The following is a 22,386-nucleotide window of genomic DNA, read 5'->3' on the forward strand; positions in this document are numbered from 1 at the left end:
TCCCGATTCTCTAGGCCCTAACACAGACCAGCTTAGATTTTTTTCGCCATGGCTCAAACCCCTACACTAGGCAAGGCCCCAAGAGACGTTCTCCTCACAGTGTCATCTTCTACAGACAAAAATCCAGGAGTTGTGACCTTTCTAGAAGGTTGCTCCAAGTTTTAATCCATATCACTCACATGACAAACATAACAAAACTTGATTGACCAAGGCAGAAATACAGTATATTCATAATCCAGTTACTTTTCACATTAACTGAGGAACATCCTAACAGCAGCAGGCAGAAATTATGCAGTGCTCTGTGCTAATGAGAAACCTAGTAAACACACACACAAAAAAAAGCCCAGTGGAAATCACGAGACACACGTGACGTAACGCGTAGGCGTGCGGTGACGTACCTCCGGTCGGACGCCATCTTTGTGCACCCATTCAGCTACACCCATTGTGAAGGGAAATATCTGTTTATGCTGTTCACAAGAAGGAGGATTATGTGAGTGCATATCTTACTGTTACCTACATTAATTAATAAAAGCAATATTACACTATTTGGAGCTTCTGCTTATATTCTATGAGAGTTACTTGCCATACTTATTACACCACGGGAAAGAGGTCTGCCATTACATATACCAGTCTGAAAGAGGGATGTCACCCAGGAGAAAGTGACGTGGTTATGGAGGAGCTTTACACATGAAAAATCCAGTGATAGAGATCCTAATAGCGTTGTGACCCTTTACGGGTCGACACGGGGAGGTGAGGGCGCATTTTTTCCATTAGTGGATGCCCTCTTGTCACCATCTGCGCAGTTCACAAGATTTCATATTTTATGTGTATTGCACCCATCTTGGACATTTTTTGTTATATTAGGGTGTGCTATATATATATGTATGTTCTGCATGGCATGAGACATATTTTTTGCACTATATGCATGTAGATATATTGATTTGTGTTTTTTATCATTTTATTGAGTATTTGCACGAAATGTGAAGTGTTTTTTCACATATTGATTTAGTGGGTTGAATAATTTTGTATATATGTTACATGTACATGCTTTTTGATATTTTATGTGGGGTATATTTTTTTGAGAAATTTGGAACACCTATTGTAGTCCTATCATTGGATTACTGACGATCATATGAAAATTGGACATTCAGTCTAGATTGGTGTGAGTGTTGTATGGTTTGTTTTCTATGCACATACACTGCGTTTAGGCATCATTATCAGCTTATGCATGTTCCTCTTTTCGCTTATATAGTTGCCATTTATCGCATACACTATAATATCACTTTATTTGTGTATTCATTTTATTTGTTTTATTGTGGATATTTACATGTGTTTATTTTTTACAGGTTTAGGGTTTATTCATAGGTAGCAGCACCACATCATTTCCTTTTTCATTATTTGATTTATCATCTGGTATATGATTGGATGTTGGCTGCTTCATTTGATTATTTATTTCAGGTACTTATATAGCACTGTCAATTTATGCAGTGCTTTACACATATATATTGTACATTCATATCAGTCCCTGACCCTCAAGGGGTGTACAATCTAAGGTCCCTAACTTACATTCATACACATATTAAGGCAATTTAGACAGGATCCAAGTAACCTACCAGCATGTCTTTGGAGTGTGGGAGGAAACCGGAGTACCTGGAGGAAGCCCACGCAGGCACAGGGAGAACATGCAAACTCCAGGGAGGTGGTGCTGTGGTTGGGATTCGAACCAACTACCCTAGTACTGCCAGGTGGAAGTGCTAACCATTTAGCCATGATATTCTTAGTATAGGCTTAGTAGCGCAGGAGGTTTACACTTTTTATTTTCATTCTGTTTTAGAGCCCAGCTGTAACCACTTAATTTGGTTTATACAAATTTATAAAGTTTCTATTCAAGTAAACAACTTAATTTAAAGCATAACTCCCCTAATATTTTATAGTGAGAAAAAGTATTTAAATGCTGTCTGTGCCCCTTTTGGGGAAATATGTCCCCACTTCTTGTTCTGCCTGACACCCTTCATCTATTCTAGGCAGAAAGATGGAGGAGAAATTTCCCACTGGGCACACAAACAGCAATGATAACTTTACAAAGGTTCTAATACTTCTCCACTCTACTAAAGGGGGTTTATTTCTGCCCTCCTTACTGTGGAGATTTCTCTTCACTTCTTGCTTTCTTTGATACACATTAAATATATAGATAATGAAGAGAAATGTTTCCAATAGGAACAAAACAACTAAAACAACATTTCAGGAAAATATGCACAGCTGAGGCACATCTAGATGACACAGCTTACAACTACGGAATACAGGGGTGTCCTATTTTCACTCACAAACCTTTTACTGGATAGTAGCAGGATAATAAGGTCATCCATTTGCTCATTCTCCTCTTATCAGTGTGTTCCTTGTCAACACATTTGCTTGCAGCACACCTCACTGACTTCCTTTCTTGCCCCTTACTCCCATTCTCAGTTTTGCTGTAGAGTAGATTGGAAAATATTAATACCATGTAAAATTCAAGTACTTACACTAAATACAAAACTTTAAATAATTTGTGTCTTTTATATCCACCTGGAGTTCAGCGTAGTGTGACAGAGACTCCAATTCCACCCCACTGTATCCAACACTGGAAAAACTGTTTGGCTGGATTTGGGATAAAAGCAAACCTATTTTTTATTGTAATTCATGGAATTAACTTTTAAGATCAAGGGTAGGTACTACTGGGTGCTAATTGGAACCAAGAACTCCTCAGTTCAAAGCTGCAAAGTGCCCCAGGAACCCCCAAAATATGTGAGCTCCAGCAGCATGCAGCTTCCTTGTTTTAAAAATGGCAGTGCTACAGATACATCCCAAAAGCAATAAGGATAGCTCCTGAATAGGTTGTTAAAGCCCCAAATTGCACTGTGGGAAATGCTGGGGATGACCATAACCACCTACTTTTCAAAAGTGGGTGGAAACTTACTACAGGCACTCAGGTTTTGGTCATTATCTGTTTGTAATAAATCAAATTTAAAGAAGATACGGAACCAGTTTTTTAAAAAACTGCTGCCAGCAACCTGCCCTGTCACTCACAATTCTGTCTACTTGCTAGAAGCCTGGTCAGAAAGCAATGGATAAATTGTCCAACCATTTGCTTATCAATGACAGAACAGATTCAAATCAGGACTGGCTGAGACATCGCTGATTGCTCATTCATAATAGTAAGGGAGACTTCATACTGTCCCGCTGCGCTTTAGCTAATGTGCAGCTAACCCATAATTTTCATGCAGCTTAGCTGTGCTTTCCCAAAGACTTCTTTTATGTCCTATGGTTTAGGTGCATTTTCAGTGCAACAAAACCTTGGGACATAATAGAAGTCTATGAGCAAGCGCAGCTAACCTGCTTGAAATCCACAGGCCGCTGTGAGATTGCCCTAAAAGTTCACTCAGTGTTGCAGGGCTGTGTGGGCTAACTGCCATTGCTGTGTAGGTTTACAAGCTGCTACAGATATACACACAGCCCTGAAGCACTGAGTGATCTTTTATTATCATGAATAATTAAACAGTGCTGTTGGGGCTGTGTGATAGAGCTGATGGTGCCTTGTATGCTTACTAGCAGAGCAGTGGACAGCTCTATCACACAGCCCCGAAGTGCTAATTGTTCATTTATGATAGTATAAGAACAGTCAGCTTAAAGAGAGAGCAGAGGCTCTATACTGGCTGTACCTCCCCCAGCAGGAACACCCATAAATTCAGCTTCAGGCAGCTACACCAGTATTAACAAAAATAAAGAAGTGCTTTTAATCCACAATAGGGCCTCCAGTCAGAAAAGGATTAAGTGCTGCATTTTTTTTCAAGTGATAGTAAAATAATAAACATGTTATACTTACCTGCTCTGTGAAATGGTACTTCACAGAGCAGCCCCAATCTTCCTTTTCTAGGGTCACCCACAGGTGCTCTTGGCTCTTTAACCTATTCCCCCATAGGAAGCCGCTTGCTATGGGGCACTTGTGTAGGTTCGCTCCCACGCCCTACTGCCTGTGTCCATAGACACAGACAGCAGGGCACAGCCCTGCACCTTGCATCCCTCATAACAGAGTTTTATTGACAACAATGGGGGGCATCCCAGGCACAGAAGATTTTTTACCTTTGCATAGAATGCACGGTTTTACAACCACTTAAAGCACTATGAGTTCTTTTTACAGGGTGGGGGTGTCTTTTTCTTGAAATGTTCTCTCTATGGGATCCAAACAGTTTCAAAGGTCAATCCAAATCCAGGAAATGTATCTTTTTGTCTAATTTTCTGTTTTTGAATCTGAATTTTCTGAAGTTTCTAAATTACTGAAACTAATAATATTAGTGCCCCCCATCTCCAGGACTTCTCCAGAGCCTCCCCTATCCTCTGGAACTCTCTACCCCAATTTATCAGACTATTGACTACTCTGCTCACTTTTAGGCGATCTCTGAAAACCTACCTCTTCAGGGAAGCCTATCCTGCCTTCAGCTAATAACAGAATCTTCTATTCCTCCTACCAGTCCATCCCCTACAGTTATTACCTTTTGTACCACCAGCCCCTCCCTATTAGAGTGTAAGTTTCAAGGAGCAGGGCAATCCTAACCCTCTTGTGTTGAACTGTACTGTTGCTGTATTGTCTCTCGTTATATTGTAAAGCACTGAGCAAACTGTTGGCACTATATAAATCCTGTATTATAATAATAATAATAATAATAATATGAGCCATCAGGAGCATGCTGTAGTAACACTTAATCCTTGTCATTAATATGAATCTTCAGCTGGACAAGACTATTCAAAGACAAGGCCTGCAACAGGAAATGAAAGGACGGTTTACAGTATAATAAAAACATAACTATAGTAGGATGTATAATTCACTCATTAGACAACTCCTTACAGCTGGTGCAAGATGTAGCATTACCTAACTTTCCTTACAGCTATGATGTAGTATTGATATGCTTTGTGCACTTACAGCTTAATGCTGAATGCCCCGCAGATTTAAAATGCACACATTGACGCAGAAATCCGTGTTCAATTATAATAATCATAGCCCAATTAAAGGTGAAATATAAAAAACAGCTTTTTTTTCTGCAAAATTTACCGTCAACCAGAGAGCATCTCCATAGTATACCTTCAGTCTGATTTACAGCATCATTCCCTCTTCTTTTGAGCCCAGGTCATCTTGGACCCATCCCAGTCCATGAATGGACAGTGAAATAAGCAGCACATGGATGAGCTCATATTTCTGTCACTCAGCTATCTCTTCCCATCAGCATGCCTCCTTTGTCACATTAACTGTTGCCTTGTACTGTTTCTTCTCACACTCCCTCCAGCCCTGCTGTACATGGACTACAAGAGGCTGATACAAGGTCAAATTCAGATACAGTACTCATACTAATTGCATTAAATACTCTTAAAGATGTATTAATGATTTCCAGTAGTGAATTAATTTGAGTCTGACATTTGCCTAGAGTTTAGCTTTAAACTATGTAGACACAGATTATTGTGTTCCCAAGCCGCTAGACAACCCAAGGCAAGATGTATTTCCCAATACAGCTAAAGTGTAATCATAGTCAATGTAGAATCAATTAAATGGAAATCATCCATGAAGGAAAAATTAAATTACAACCGTGGGCAGTATGACAGTCATTTACAGATAAGATTGTTTGCTTAAGAACGGTATTATACCTATCATAATAGAATTCAGGCTGCGTAAAATTGATATATTTAACTGTCTTCCTCTACATTGCAAACAATACTTGTAACATTATTCAAATAAAGGAACTGGATTGGAACACTATTCTAATTGAGCCATACAGTTGTCTATAGAACTGTCTGTCTGATGTTCTTTATTGTATTTTGCAATAGTCACTTTCATGTCTATAAAAGCTATGATTAAGGAAGAAACACAGACTATTTTTAGATTTCCTTATACACTATTTCCTTGTCATAAATATGTTCCCCTTTTTTTTGCTTCAGAACGTCATTTGCATGTCACCTTTTTTTTCTTCCCCGTTTGACAGCTAACACCACTTTAGTGTAACCACACAAACACAAAAACTTGCTTTGTACTGAGTTACCCAAGTTGTGGGATTTTCCAGACTAAATTCAACAGTCCAGCCACTTTTTCACAAAAATGGGGAAGAGTGACAGAAATATAAAATCAACTTGGAAGATGGGAATGACACGCAGACATCTTTGGGTACGCATACACACTCTCCTACCCTGACTTCCATATGTAAAATGGCCCCCCTAATGACACCCAATTAGATAGGGCTTACATGTAAGATCTGTTTAATCATGATCTATTAAGGCTGGTTCCCACCATACCCACATCTGAATCGCACAGGAACACGCTGTGCGTTCCTGTGTAAGTCAGCCGGTATGCAAAATGCATTGCTTTTGCAATCTGCAGCCTATGTTAATAAAATGAATGAAATCTCATCATCAATTGTTCTGTGAGCACGTGATCTTGGCCCTCTCCACTGTGGTATTCATTTGTATGAGCCTCACTCTTGTGCGGAGTCCCCTTTTTTAAATGTTATCTATTGTCTGACTAACTTGATTGACATTCTTTTTATTAAGGGAATGATTGCTATATGGTATGTGGTAGTACCTTCACTATATGGTGGTACAAGTTGATTTCTCTAGGTACTGATACAATTTCATTATAACATAAAGACATATTAGTGTAATGAATTAAACTATACCTACATCCAAAACCATTCTTTTCTGTTTGGATGGAGAAGGGAATGATTACAAACTTCCAAGTTTTTCTTTTTTTCCATTGGTATCCTATTGGTGAGATTTCCCTTCATGTTCTGTTCTGTAGATACAAGCAGATGTAAAAGAAAATCCCAAAAAGTGTAGGAAATCCCCTCTTAGACAGTTGTCACTGAAGTGCTCTTCTGCAATAAAGAGCTGATTGCTCACAGTTGCAGCTTAGTCAAGTTTAGATCCACTTTTAAGCTGTGTACACTTGGGCCGAAAATAGGCTGAAAAAGGCCGGTTTGGCAGGAACTGGCCAACTTTTGGCCCATGAGTACAGTTCCTCTAACAGAAGCCAGTCTCATGATCGGCTTCTGTTGCACAGGCATGCTGGAAAATTAGCATCCATTCAGCGCTGGCAGCCAATTGCTGCCAGCATTGATCAGTATGCCCTGGTGGCTGGGGGGGTTGTCCCCTGTCAGAACACAATAGCTCAGCGGGGAAATCACTGCACTAACATTGGATTTGTTAGTATGGCGATGTGTGAGTTTTTTTCATTCAGTCTGCTGAACATAGTAGTTATGTTGGTGGCAGTAAAAGCCTTAATGGTAACCTATCAGGACTGAAATATGACAGCTTCCACTGCTGACTTATTTTCTTAAGTACTAGCTTCAGAGCTGCTAATAAACTAAATGAATCAATCACCCAGAACAAGCACGATCATACCAAGTGTTCTGACACCCAATATGCAAATGCTTGTTCCATGTCAGTGACTGAATGATGAAGTACTGCCTAGACTTAAATTGATAAAACATTGCTTATCTTTGTAGATAAGGAAGTTCTCTGTGTAGAGTGATCAGGGAAGTGCCAGTTGTATGTACAGGAGAAAGCTGTATGAGAACCAGAGAAATGACTGATGATGATAATAATGGAAGAGGAAGGGTTCCTGGCTGTCAAATACCCTATTAGTAAGCTACTTGCTGCAGGCTTAAACTGTTATCTGTAAATACTTCACTGAACTTGGAGAACCCTTTTGGGGGAATCTGCTCTCTGATCAAGGAGTGCCCCTGAAAGTAATTGTTACCAACGGAGACAATGGCCTCCTATCAGACTTAATGACCTACTGTGCAATCAACCATTTACCATGTAACATATCTAAAAGGGATCATTGCCACTCAGAGATGTTACATGGTAGTAGATAAGCCACAAAAACTGGCAATACATGAATAGTAATTTGGTCGTTTCAGCAGGGACCAACCCAGTGGTGTATTTAGGTTTTGTGCTGCCCTAGGCAACACAAAAATCGGCCGCCGCTCCCCCGCGGAGAGAGCCTGACACCCACCAACAACACCCCACCCGAGGGAGCCTTCCACTATCACCACCCTCCATACACAGCCCCCCCCCAGTCCCCGTGTGTCCCTTCTTTTGTCCCTTCGTCCGGGGAGCGGTGCTGCCCCCCTGAAAAATACCACCCTAGGCAAATGCCTTGCTTGACTTGTGGTAAATAAATCCCTGGACCAACCTAATTTCTATCCATGTATGGGCACCCTGGTTGTACACAAGTTGATTTATCGATCAACTTGTATACAACCGGTATATCAGGTTTTTCTGAATGATTAGTGCTGCTAGCTATAGAGGGCAACACTAATCATTGTGTTCTGCCAGCAGAAAAGGTTTCCCACCAACAGAACACAATAGCATTGCAGGAGGGACACAGTCAGTGTTGATTCGGAAATCGAGCAATTTTCTTTCCTTCCACTTGCAGAAAATTGCATAATCTATGGCCTGCCTTGCAATCAATTGAATTTAACATCAATCATTGGATTTGTTTGATAAATACCAATTTTATAAAATGTTATAATATAGAAGAACATAGACAACAGTATGTTACACATAGGATGATTAAAGTGCTACTAAACCACAAAAGTAAAATTAGTCTGTATATGCAGTAAAGCATGCTTGTTATACTCACTGTAAAACCTAAAGGGTTAATTCTCCACATTGTGTAAAAAGGATGTTTGATCCTGTCTTCTCTGATCCTCCCCTTCTTCTTCTGTCCCCAATCCATCTGCTGATAGAACAGAGCCTTGGGGCAAGCTGCACATGCTCAGTTTGGTGTGTAATGCTAGAGAGTTTTTTTCTTGGGAGAGGGCATGTGATCAGCACAGAGCCAATTAGCACTGTCCAGACAGAGAGTCAGGGGTTATGCAGCATCATAGGACAAACAGGGGAGAATTAAATCTCCTCCTGCAAGTTTTATCCAATGCTCAGCTGGACACTGACAGAAGTCAAAAGAGAATGAGAAAGGATGAGAAAAGGTGTTTAGCAATTTATTTTTACTAAAACAATTGCATTTCCATATTATGTGTGCTGTGGGAGACCAGATACAGTGAATGCAGGGTCCTGGGTTTAGTAACACTTTAAGGCATTGCATTCCAAGGATTTATTTGATTGCAATCAATAATGTTCAATCTTACATCAGATGTAACATAACATAAGGGAAGCATGTGCGGACAAAAATATATGGGGACCACCCATGCTTACCTCCTTCTCAAAATGCTACTAGCTTAGCATTCTGTGGCTCACAGACCTGAAGGAAGCGTGCAGCAGGTGAAGTCAGAACTCACAATCTCAATGCTTGTTTGAGAACATACATGCCACTGGATCTTCATGATAACCATGCAGGTAGCATTTCAGGAGAGTACATGAATGGCAGTCCACATATTTAAGTCAGTGCAGGTTTCCTTTCCTTTAAGCCAATTAGAGATTATTGAGAATGAAAAAAAAGATCTTTTTCAAAAAATTTTAAATATTTAGCTAATGTATGAGTCTTGCTTACTTTCCTGCTTTGACGCTGTCCCTTTAAACATCAAACAGCAGAATAGAAGAAAAAAAAAGATTTGTCATGTAGGAATTATAATGGAATTGCAAAGTAAAGTAAATGCATATCGGTAAATTTTGAGTAAAACAAACAAAATTCATAATATTAACAACGTACAGAGCAGAGGCGGACTGACAACTCATGGGGCCCCCGGGCAATAGGAGATCATGGGGCCCCTGTGTCCTTGCCCAAACTCAAAAAAGCCTATGAAAAAGGTACCAGGGGCATCTCATGGGGCCTCCTACTGACCCGGGCCCTCGGGCAGTGCCCGGGTTTCCAAATGGTCAGTTCGCCCCTGGTACAGAGTCATCCACAACTCCCTGAGCTACATCAACAACCTCATTTTAAAATATGACTCAAAACATTTTTTTTCTCCTTCCAAGATCACTTGCTCTGTCGCTCCCGCATTACCTTTGCTCCAAAAATGTATTTTATTGTGGTGCTGGCCCATAAAAGCAAGGGTGGATCGGCAGTAAGTTTCCAATGATAGATTAGCTTTCAGTGACATTAAATTAGTATTTTAGTTTTAGATGCAGAGTGTTTCCTAGCCAAGGGTGTAACTATAGCCATGGAAGAACATGTAACTATTTGAGGGCCCAGAAGCACAGGGGAGCCAGAGCTGTCTGGCTACTGGGTGATCTATGAAGTTATCTGATATAATATAATATACCTTTTAAAGCGACCGTACGTTAATCTGATTGTTAGTTCACCAAAATTATTTGAAGAGACAAGAACGAAAAATGTTCTCATATGATACCAGATCGTTTGATATTTGTTTATCCATATAGTTTACGTCCGAAAATACAATACAAATACATTACATCACTTCCGAATTTTTATGCTGTTGTACAAGAATTTTCATAACTTTAGTAACCTTTTCACTATCATTATGGGACTAGCATGCGATATGAGACTAGCATGCGATATTCTCAACATATATACGAGACTTTAGACCTGTTACATACTAACCCTTCTCTTGACCCTAGCACTAACCTTCAGACTAACTTTCCCTTATGCAAACGTTTCACCTCTTGGCACAGAATTCCACTACTTCATATTCAAATTTTGCATCAACAATTTTAATCTAACATTTACTGTATATGTATTCAACATCCAGGAAATGTGGGCAGCTAACTTACAACATGCTAAAAGTGTCTGAAGTTGTTTTTAGAATGTAAACTGGTAGCGTGTTTGTTGTGAAAACATGTTATTCTGTAAGCTTGCTATTGCCTGAGAATGTGTATGCAAAGTAACTTACAGTTTTGGCTAAAAGGTAAAGCTTTGTGGATTTTTGTATGCTGTTGCTGTCCCGGAGGTGATAATTATCTCATTTGTCTTGGTGACCTTTGAGATTAGATGTCAGCTCTCACCTTTCTTCTTCTAGAAAATAAAGGCAAGAATCTGATTACTACAGGAAAACTTTCTGTTTTTCACTCCTAATGGTGTTTTTACAGAATAGCTGTGAATAGATGACATTGGAGTCAATTCACATTAAATAACGACTGAAAAAGTGTGGTAAAAAACACATGCGGTACATTTTTTGCAAATTTGCAATTCACTAAGAATTTTGTGGTAAAAAACTCTTGCGGTAAAATATCTGTATTGCGGTAATTACCGCATATTTTCATGTGATAATTTATTGCACAGTAGCTGGTTGTTATGGAAGCTAGCTGTGGAGTCCTGAACAATGGATAACTCATCAGCTGTCAGCGGGTGTCCTACTGACAGCTGAATGAAAACAAAACATGCCGGCAATTACAAATGATGAAAAAAACAGTGTGGGGCCCTTTGGGTCTGATATGGATTTTAAGGAAAACCCCACACCAAAATTAAAAAAAAAACAGCCCTTAGGTCTGGTATGGATTTTGGGGGAACCCCACACCGAAAATAAAAAGAAAAAAAATGACGTGTGGGTCCCCTCTCAATCCTAATGGATTTTGGGTCTGGTATGGATCTGGGGGGGACCCCACGCCATTTTAAAAAAACATTTTGGCGTGCGGTTCCCCCTAATATCCATACCCGACTCCTTGGAGTAAGGGGGGGACCCCCTCACTGCATGTGAAAAAATACCGCATGTGATACCACCAGCAAAACCCTGGTGATAAATATTGCATCTTTTTTTATTTTCTGTTCTGTTTATGAATTGGACTTAGCTTACCGCATGGTTTTTTTGCAGTATTTACTGACACATGCGTTAATTTTGCGTTACATACTGCAGAATCGTTGTTTTTTTTTTTAATTGGACAATTTGTAATTGCATGCAATACTTTATGCAAATGAGTCACGTGACAGTGTTATCGCATGCAGTAACCTTTAGTGAATTGACCCCATTGAGTGATAAGGCAAAGGGGTTGATTTACTAAAGGCAAATAGATTGTGCGTTTTGCAAGTGCAGTTGCACTAATTTTCCCCAGTTCTTAGTGAATAAAGTGAAGCTCTGCTGATTTCCATTATCCAATCATGTGAAACAAAAAGGGTGTGTTTTTTTTCCCTTGCATCTGACTGGGTATTCTTTACAAAGTGAAGCTTCACCACATTCAAAAAGTTTTGGGGAAGATGAGTGCAACTGCACTTGAAATGTGCACAGTCTATTTGCCTTTAGTAAATCAATCTCAAATCGAGCAAGGTGCTTAAAAGTATTTGTTTGTAAATATCATTGAGCTCCAGTGTCTGGATACCTAATTTTTAGGTTTTTGTTGGAATTCCAAAAAATATAACTGTCAATAAAGTAAAATACAAATCAATATCAATATCATATCTCATAAGCTGGCTTTCCAAAAATATCTGTGATACACCAAATGGTAAATTGGCAACTACACAGCTCATATCAAAATAGATAAATTTAATTATATCATGTACTAAAACCCTTATAAAGAGATAACTAAATTATTTTTTTAAACTCATTTTTTTAAATTAGTGTTTACTTAAAAGACTCAGATAAACTTTATGTTCTGGATTTATTCTTTTCATAATATATGACAAACTAGAGTATCTGGCTAGAGGAAATACAGCATAAAAAAGGTATTCAAATAGAGTCCTTTCAGCATATACATTTTTAGCATTGTGCTATTGAACACATGATTAATAGTGGCTGCAAGCCAGAGACAACAAGGCAATGGGGAAGCCAAGATTAACCTGAACAAAAATCACTCTTTGTTTCCTAAAGGCACATTTCCTTGTAGCTGCGTAGTAAGTGGACTACTTACGTAACTCTAGACATCGGTATGGTACTTGGAAAAAAATTCTCACTGACAATTCATGACAAAGTGTTTTTAAAAAGCTTATTTTTTTTTTTAACTTCCTTAGAGACCTTACTCTAATAATATATTTAGTAGTTAGTAGCAATAAATAATAACTTCAAGGGGAACTAAACCTTCCTATCCTCAAGGATGATGCCATCTTAGCCTCCATTTGATGTGCAATTGTCATGGTGTTGCACATGCGACCTATTGTGACACCAGCCATTTAATGGCTTGACAGATTTGTTGAGAGCAGAAGCAGCTGTGGCAGTTATCATTGACAGTATGCCTTGAATATAACTGTTTTGGGAAGCAATTAAATTGATGGGTTTAGTTCCGCTTTAACCACTTGTAGCCAAATCCCGTACAAGTACGTGACTGACTTCAAGTGATTATAGTGGGGTTATGGCTGGAGTTGGCAGTCATAGCCTCGGAAGGTCCTTTGACATCACTAAATTCTAAGATACTGGAAGCGACGTCTTTTCATCACTTCCGGCTAGGGAAAATGTAAACAGAGCCATTTTTTTCTGGAAAGCAGGAGAGCAATGTGTTTTTTTTTTTACCCAGCATAGAGAAGAGATCTGGGGTCTTAAAGACCCCAGATGTCTCCATAAAGAGGACCTGTCATGCTTTAGTTCTATCACACATGTTTACATTTCTTGTGATAAGGATAAAAGTGATTAAAAAAAACTTAAAGGGACAGTGTAAAAATAAAAAAAACTAATAATAATAATAATAATAATAATAAAATAAATAAAAATTTAAACCGCCACCATCTCCCCATGCACGTGTGCAGAGGCAACCGCATACGTAGCCATGCATGCAAATGTAAACGATGAATAACACAAAAAACAGCACAAAAATTAAATACATAAAAATAATCACAAATAAATAAATGTCCGTGCAAAAATATATATATAATATTTCAAACATAAGTCCTTATTTTCCCAAAAGGATTTTCAAACCAATGTTTCAAAATGTGCTTCCACCTAATCACCACGTGAAGAATAATATTGACCGCACTCACCAGATGGAGGTGAGTAATAAGCCTCATAGGATACAAGGGATCCTATAGCCCCTCAGGAGGAACTCAAATCGCCTTCATCCTGCTTAGATACAGCAATCGACTTCACTCTACTTCTCCATGGAATCCTCAATAATGTGCAAGGAAAGAAAGGCTACATAGTGTAATACTGCCACTCAATACCATATAAATCAATAGAATAAGGACACTCACATGTTTCAATAAAATAACAGGCCTTGTTTAATAGCCTCAAAGGCTTCAAAGGAACAAGTTTCCAAATTGTAAATATAGGGATCTCACGCTTTAAGGATCACTATAGAGGATGACCAGCTTTCCACCTCAAAAATGGCTGCTTTAACCGCAAAAGTCGGCGTGCGTTTCAAATAACGGAAGTGACGTAGGCCAAGAAGACAGCAGACCAGAAGTGCATCAATGCATTTTGCCCCACCCACAGGGCGTTTTCAAATGTAAACGATGCTTGCACCACACATGTGAGGTTTCACTGGGAACATTATAGCAAGAGCAATAATTATAGCACTAGACCTCCTTTGTAAATCTAAACTGGTAACCTGTAAAAATGATTAAAGTGTTGCCTATGGAGATTTTTAAGTATTGTAGTTTCACTTGCATGCACAATTTCAAAGCATGACATCTTAGGTATCTATTTACTTGGCGTAGCATCCTTTTTTATGTTACCCAAAAAATTGGGTTATGTATTGTGTTTTTTGCATTACAATCCATTAAAGTGTATTTTTACCCAAAAAATTGCATTTGAAAAACCATTGTGTAAATACCATGTGACATAAAATATTGCAACAACCACCATTTTATTCTCTAGGGCTGCTGCAAAAAATTTTTTTATAATGCTTGGGGGTTCTAAATAATTGATTTTTACTTGTAAACCAAAGGTGTCAGAAAAGGACTGGTCCTTAAGTGTTTATTATGTTTTTCTAATACCGGTTGCCACAGACTTAGGCAGACCATAGACAGAGCAAATTTCTTTCCTGCAACCAGCCGCTAGCAATAATCGCATGTAAAATCTGGTAGGTTTTTTGTACCCATGTTGGTCAATCGATCAACTTGGGTACATTCAGGCTACCCATACATTCCTGCTGAACCGGCCGAGATTCAAACCGTCTATGGATAGCTTCAAAGTAGACCTTTGCTCATATGTTGGGAAACAACTATGTTGGTAAATATATTGGGACAAATGAAGAGTAATAGGAAAGCAGGTATACTTTCCTTTCCAGTAAAAATAAACTGGTCACTATAGTGCTGATCATATGTCAGAAGACCTAGGTATCTGGTGACATTTGCAAGGGAATTTCCCCTAGAGCTTAGTGAATGTGCTGAAGCTTTGCAAAGAAAAAAAAACTGCATTCTTGCTTGTACATAATTTGATGATGAAAGTCAGCAGAGCTTCCCCTCATTCACTAAACTCTGGAAAAAAATCCCTTGCAAAGTGAACAGCCTATTTGCCTTTAGTAAATCAGCCCCATTATCCCAACTGAAGGATCACAGTGAATGTTGGCTGATCCTTCCTACTAATCATCTAGGTCTATGGAGATGTGGATAGCACTAAAAAGAACCTAGAACAGGAGGTTCTCCAAAAAAAGAAAGAATTTCAGCATTACTCTTTATTTATCTAGCACGTAAGACTGATAGCATAGCTTTATGTTAAAGTGTATGTCAAGCCAAAACCAAAACACAGAGTAACAAATAGTGTGTGGCTCATGTAAATTAGAGAATATAGATATTAGGGGTAACAAAAACTGCCCACTCAAGATCAGGTTTCCGGGTAAAAGAAGAGGAGGTTTAGGGGAGTAGATCCAAGGTAAGTATTAGTGTGTGTGTGACCATAACAGTATCCTTTGATAGAATTAAAGTGTTACTAAACCCACAACAGTATATTGTAAAGCGCTGAGCAAACTGTTGGCGTTATATAAATCCTGTATAATAATAATAATAATAATAATAATAACAGTAAAATCAGTCTGTAAATGCAGTAAAACATGCTTGTTATACTCACTGTGGAACCTAAGTGGTTAATCCTCTGCATTGTGTAAAAAGGCTGTTTGATCCTGTCTTCTCTGCCCCTCCTCTTGTTCAAATGTCCACCTGATAACACAAACTGAACCTGTAGCCCTTCTGCACATGCTCAGTTTAGTGTGTATTGCTAGAGAGGTTTTTTTCTTGGGAGGGTGCATGTGATCAGCACAGGGTTAATCAGCACTGTCCAGACAGAGGACATGGGTTTTGCATCCTCCTAGAGCAGAAAGAAAACTCCTCCTACAAACTTTAACCAGTGCTCAGCTGAAGTCACAAGACTGCTCTAACTGCTGATGACAAAATGTATTTAGCAGTTTATATTTACTAAAATAACTGCATTTCCATGTTCTGTGTATTGTGGGAGACCAGATATAGTGAATGCAGGGTCCTGGGTTTAGTAACACTTTAATGGCCAGTATGACATTAGCCACAGTCCAGGCCCTGGTGGCTTTAAAGTGTTACTAAACCCAGGACCTTGCATTCACTCTATCTGGTCTCCCATAGTATACAGAACATGTAAATGCAATTATTTTAGTAAATATAAACTGCTAAATACCTTTTCTCATTTTCGCAGTTAGAGCAGTCTTGTGACTTCAGCAGAGCACTAGTTAAATTTTGTAGGAGGAGTTTTTTATCTGCTCTAGGAGGATGTGAAACCTCTGACCCTCTATCTGAACAGTGCTAATTGGCCTTGTGCTGATCACATGCACCCTCCCAAGAAAAAAAAAAACCTCTCTAGCAATACACACCAAACTGAGCATGTGACCACTGGTTCATTCTATATCAGGTGGACATTTCAACAAGAGGAGGGGCAGAGAAGATAGGATCAAACAGCCTTTTTACACAATGCAGAGGATTAACCCCTTTGGTTCCACTGTGAGTATAACAATCATGCTTTATTGCATATACAGACTGATTTTACTGTTGTTATTATTATTATACAGGATTTATATAATGTCAACAGTTTGCTCAGCGCTTTACAATATAACGGGAGACAATACAGCAACAATACAGTTCAATACAAGAGGGTTAGGAGGGCCCTGCTCCTTGGATCTTACAATCTAAAAGTTGTGGGTTTAGTTACACTTTAAGTGTTACAAGCAGAGTTATTTTCTGGCTATCATTATTCTTCAGACTGTAAAAGAAAACCAATGCATGTGAAGAAAAATAAGAAATAAAAATAGGCTTCTGATATACCTTATATTTTATTTATTTACCGCTATACAGTATTGCCTTAGATTAAGAATTGATAACAGTTTGATATTGCTATTGGATTCTTTAGATTTTCTTTTTATAGTGAAGATACATTATTTATGCCTAATTTTATATTTCTTGTACCTCTCTATGACATTTTATGCATGCAAGAGCCCATGAGTTGATATCCAATTGTAACATATATTAATATTTTTTATTTTAGGGTGTCCAATGCGAAAGAAAACTAACTGGTAAGTTTTATATGTGGAATTCAACTTTTCAACCAGAGTAGTGTCTGTTCCCTAAAGCAAGTTGACCCTGCAGGGTCTACGTAAGGAGGTGAGGGGCCATTGCAGCTATTTTTGGATATACACAGTGTGGACACTTGACATCACCTGCATGAAGATTGTGTATTAGATACTCTATATATGGACATGTTCACATAGAGTAGAGATCTCTTTATTAGAGTATTTTGTGATATATAATTTGTTTGGTCACTTGGTCACTTTTGAATATTCCCTTTTTAGGGAATACACGGATTGCACTTCATTGAATATTATTGATCACTTGGTCACTTTGATTATTCCCGGTGGGAATACACGTGTTACACTTTATTTGCACTGTTGCACGTTTATATGATATATATTGATTGAGTATTAATTTATTTATATATATGTATGTTTGTTTTAGTATTTAGCGCTGCACTATTTATTTATTAATTTATTTGACTCACATTGGTAGGAGGTTAAGTGTCAGCAGCTATAGGGATAGGGCCTCATTCTAAGCGCAGGAAGTTGTTTCTTCATTTATTATTGATTCCACTATCAGGCCATGTGGAAATAAATGTAGTTGAATATAATTACCCTCATCTAGATAAATGTGTCACATGCACACTGTGTATCTATATATAGCAGTCTTTTGCTGGTTTATAAATAGAATGTGCCAGCTTTGAAGGATTGTTTCGAAAAGGTTACAAATACGCAGTAAATGGAAGGGAACTCCCTGGGCTATTTATTTTTCTCATGTGCAGTATAATCAGTTGTTTCTAGTCTCTGTACGTCAAAGGCTGTAAAAGTTAGTTCCTATTTCTTTATGACGACTGCTCTGCAATAGGATAGCTAGGTACTGTAAGGTGATAGAGTGGAAAGAGAGTGGGTTGTGATGTATTGTCAATAAAACACGTGCACCTTATGATGTAATCCTGATGACTTTGTAAAATATTTTTTGGAACAGACTAGTACTGGCCTGTAGGTCTACATAGCTGAGGTTGGATGAATATAACTGGTATGCTGCAATTTGTTAAACACAAAAACAAACAGTCAATACAATATATTGCAGCTTGCCAATTTTTAAATATGATGGCTGCATTGGATTTTCTTTTTTTGGCTTTATTTCTTTTATTTTCACCTGATGATTCTGTTAGTCAGTCTTTTTTCAACAGAACAAGCTGTCCTCCAGATGTAGCAGTTAGATGGTTGAGACAAACCATTTACCACTGGCATGGGTGCTTAGAATGATTTTTTTTTATTTCTGTAAAACCTTTAACCCACAAGGATAAAAAAAAATTAACTGTATAAAACATATTAGCTGGAGTTTGGCTTCAATTTGTTAGTATATATAAATCCACTATTTCATATAACACTCCACTCCCCCCAAATTAACAATACTTCTGTTTACGGGTGCCCCTTGTGATCTTTCATCAGGAGTGGAGGCACTCTAATACAGGAGGTGTGTTACTGGCCAGGGGGGGCAAGTTCCCGAATTTGACAGGTACCCACTCCCACTTCCGTGGCAATTATCCGTGGTGATCGGAAGGGGAAGTTGTCCTCCTACCCCCCTCTCCTTAGTCTTCTGGGACACGTGACAGGTCCCGGAAGACTATGGGGCCATTCACAAAGCGCAGAACTTCTCGCACATGCGCAGTAGGCACCCGGCTATGAAGCTGAAAGCTGTCACAGCCGGGTGCCCACACCGAATATGCCAGATAGAAGACGGCGAGTGAAACCAGCCATGGTGAGTACACCGCTGGGCCGAGGGACAGGTAAGTGTCTGTATTTTAAAAGTCAGCAGCTACAGTTTTTGTAGCTGCTGACTTTTTTTTCCAGGTGGAACTCCGCTTTAACATTTCTAAGTGCAGAACTTTTCGGTTATTTTAAAGTCAACCTATACTCTAATTTAAACATTGTGAAAGCCTTGCCTGAGAGCAGATGCCACCAGATGTCCACTATTACATCAATTAGCAAGCAAAGCCCCTTCTGTGCCCCTCTTTGATTTTATTTCCCTGTGTTACTGACTATGCCTGACTTCATCGTTAAGCACTACCAATCGCCATCCCCTGTCTAGTCAGAGTGCCTTTATTTGTTACTGAGACTGTCTTTTTGGACAGAAGAATAACACTGCCAGGGTTTAGGCATAAAGTCATGAATGTCAGGCTCCGATTGAAAAGTGAAACTAAATCAGAGAGGAGCGCAGACAAGGCTTTGCTGGCTTATAAATGCAATATCAAACATCACATGGTGTCTACTCTCAAGAAGAATGTTTATAGAAAGTTTAAAAGAGAAGTGTGGCCAAAGGTTTTATAGCCATACTTTAATTGTTGTTCACAGGAGTGGACTTTCTTTTGCTCTCCTGTGACCCAGAGTCAGCTTATAGCAAGCTACTGCTGCTTATAGCAGAGCTACTTCAAGATCTGGAAGGATCCCAGCTATATTGCCGGGATCCACCTGGATGCCTGAGGAGCAACTGGCTCAGCCTCTCAGTGCACAACTAAGAGCCATATACAACTGCTCCTGCTCCCTCCTCAGCCCAGCACTCCAGTGAGAAGCAGAGTGAAGAGCGGTACTACTGGAAGATCTGGAAGGATCCCAGCTATATTGTCGGGATCCACCTGGATGCCTGATGAGCAACTGGCTCAGCCTCTCAGTGCACTGCTAAGAGCCATAGACAGCTGCTCCTGCCCCCTCCTCAGCCCAGCACTCCAGTGAGAAGCAGAGTGGAGACTAATAACTGACTGTCACTTCTCTCTTCTCTGAGCATACTGAGACCTAAGTGATCGGTGGTCGTGCGATTGCTCAATTCTCGGTCAGACTAATACAACATTATGGGGGTGAGTATGTATGTTTATTTTTTTTATCAAAGCCCACACATCTCCTTTAGGCTTGGTTCACACCAAAGCGTAATTCTGCCAGAATGCTTAATCTGTCCAGCAGCTGTCTGCTCCTGACTGTTCTAGGGGGTAGTGTGGTGCAGGATTCAGCTTTATTTGAAGTGTAACATCTGGCACCTCACAATGTGTGACTTATCCCTTAAAACAGTGCAGAGGTTCATAATGATACACTGAAGAACACTGTGCAAAGTTTAATAACATAGAACAATTTCATCGTTCTGATAAGACTGAGATAAACTCTAATTTGCTGCTAAGGATTGCTGCACTGGCAGACTGCCTATTTCATTCTCTTCCTTACAAATATTTATTACTGTTGGGTTGTATGTGTCAGCATGGTATCTGTTACCAGGAAGTATATTTTACTCCAAATGTTTATCGGGTATGATCATACTGATTCACAGTTTGCCACTAATGGCATAGACTGAAGCAGTTCTGATTATTACAAGGTGAATCATGGTTAATGGATTCTTTTGAATATGTATATTCCTCTTTGCCTATTCTACTTTGACTCACACAATTAATATTTATGACAGAAAATGTATTGAGACAATATTCACCAGCGTAACACAACAGAAAACAATGTGTATGCAAAATATCTAAATACACTGGGGTTGATTTACTAATGGGAAATAGGTTGTTCACTCTGCAAGGGAATTTACTCTTTGCAAGGAAATTTTCACTTAGTGATGAATTCACTTAGTAAAGAATAACCAATCATGTGCAAGGAAAACCAAAGAAAATTGTATTTTTGCCTGCACATATTTGGATAATGAAAGCCAGATCTTCACTTCATCCATTACGTTAAGAGTAAAATTCCCTTGCAAAGTAAGCAGCCTATTTACCTTTCATAAATCAAGTCGTGATTGCTATTATCAACATCCCACAATTTGGAAAATATCATTTAATTTACCATTTGGGCCTGTTTGTAAGGTTTGTCAGGTCTAAATGCACATTTCATCTTTTCTAATGTGGCAAAGGAGCCAGAAGAAAATATAATGTCATTTTAGACCTCTCACAGTATCCTATCCCATTGCTTCTCAAGTACACATAAACCAGTTTCCTTTTCTTGAACTGAAAAAAAAAAGAAATATCTCTTACATTTGTAGCACTACCCCCTTAGGAGTGGCTTAGTTTAGGGTCCCTCTAAGCTCTGCACAGACAGGCAACACACATTTTTCTTCCACACTTTGCACTCAGAGTCAGTAAACAGTCCTTGATTTTGTGATTTTATTAAAGGGTTTATAACTTTTATGGGGTTGAGGGGTGTATGGGATGCCAAAGGAGACTGCAAACTGGAGGACAAACTCCTTAGCAACTATGTACAGATGTGGACAAAATAGTCTCTCCTTTAACCTCCCTGGCGGTATTCCCGAGTTTAGCTCGGGGTAAAATTTCAGTACCAAAAGCAGTATCCCCAAGCTACACTTGGGCTTACCATGCGGCATTGCTCAGGGATTCCCTGCAGCGCTTACCTTGTCCTTCGCTCCCGCGTTGCGTCCCCTGCAGCGTCCCGGCCATCTCCTCCGGCCGATGCCGGCATCCGGCTTCCGTGTTTTGGTCCCTGCAAATGTCGGGACGTACAGGACGTACGGGGGCCGGAACCGGTGAGAAAGTTAAACATTTTAGAAACTGTCATTTTCTAATAAACGAATATGACATAGTAAAACATTACTGTATCAAAGCATTTCACATACATTTTGTCCCTAGTGCTTTGTCCAGTGCCCTGCCTGCATTTTTACCGTTCTTTCTGCCTGGAAACTGAGAAATGTCCATGGTGTTCAAAAAGGGTCCCTTTAGGTCAAAAGTGGTTTTAGACCAGCTAGAGAACTGCGATAGTAAATTAGAACCACTTGCAGAATTGAGTGATAATGATTCGTGGGGAAATTCGTCATTAGACACTGAAAACGATTCTGCGACTAAGCTCAGCGATGTGCGAACTTGGCGCTATATTTAAAATTTCAGTGTTTTTGGTTTGATTATATTATTGAATTAAATGTATTATTATTATATTATTATTTTTTATGATTATTTATTAAATTATAATTTATGATTTTGTGTTTCAAGTTTTATCCTACCCGGGATGTTTACTAGACTCTTGTTCAGACAGATTTCAGTGAGTTATTCCTAAAAATTACAGGCCTAC

General features: G+C 39.1%; 1 protein-coding gene across 3 annotated transcripts in view; it reads left to right on the top strand.

The window, feature by feature from the left end:
• The window catches only part of IL17REL (interleukin 17 receptor E like), a 147,868-nt gene that overhangs the window by 8,101 nt on the left and 117,381 nt on the right, over window positions 1–22,386 (top strand). For all 3 annotated transcript variants that reach the window (XM_089684661.1, XM_089684670.1, XM_089684678.1), the window contains exon 2: window positions 17,301–17,328. In XM_089684661.1, coding sequence (XP_089540787.1) covers window positions 17,301–17,328 — 28 coding nt within the window. The remainder of the gene's footprint in view (window positions 1–17,300; window positions 17,329–22,386) is intronic.

This window comes from Staurois parvus, unplaced genomic scaffold (assembly GCF_062004578.1).
Source record: "Staurois parvus isolate SC_StPar_1 unplaced genomic scaffold, SC_StPar_1.0 ptg000019l, whole genome shotgun sequence".
In the NCBI taxonomy this organism is placed as follows: domain Eukaryota; kingdom Metazoa; phylum Chordata; class Amphibia; order Anura; family Ranidae; genus Staurois; species Staurois parvus.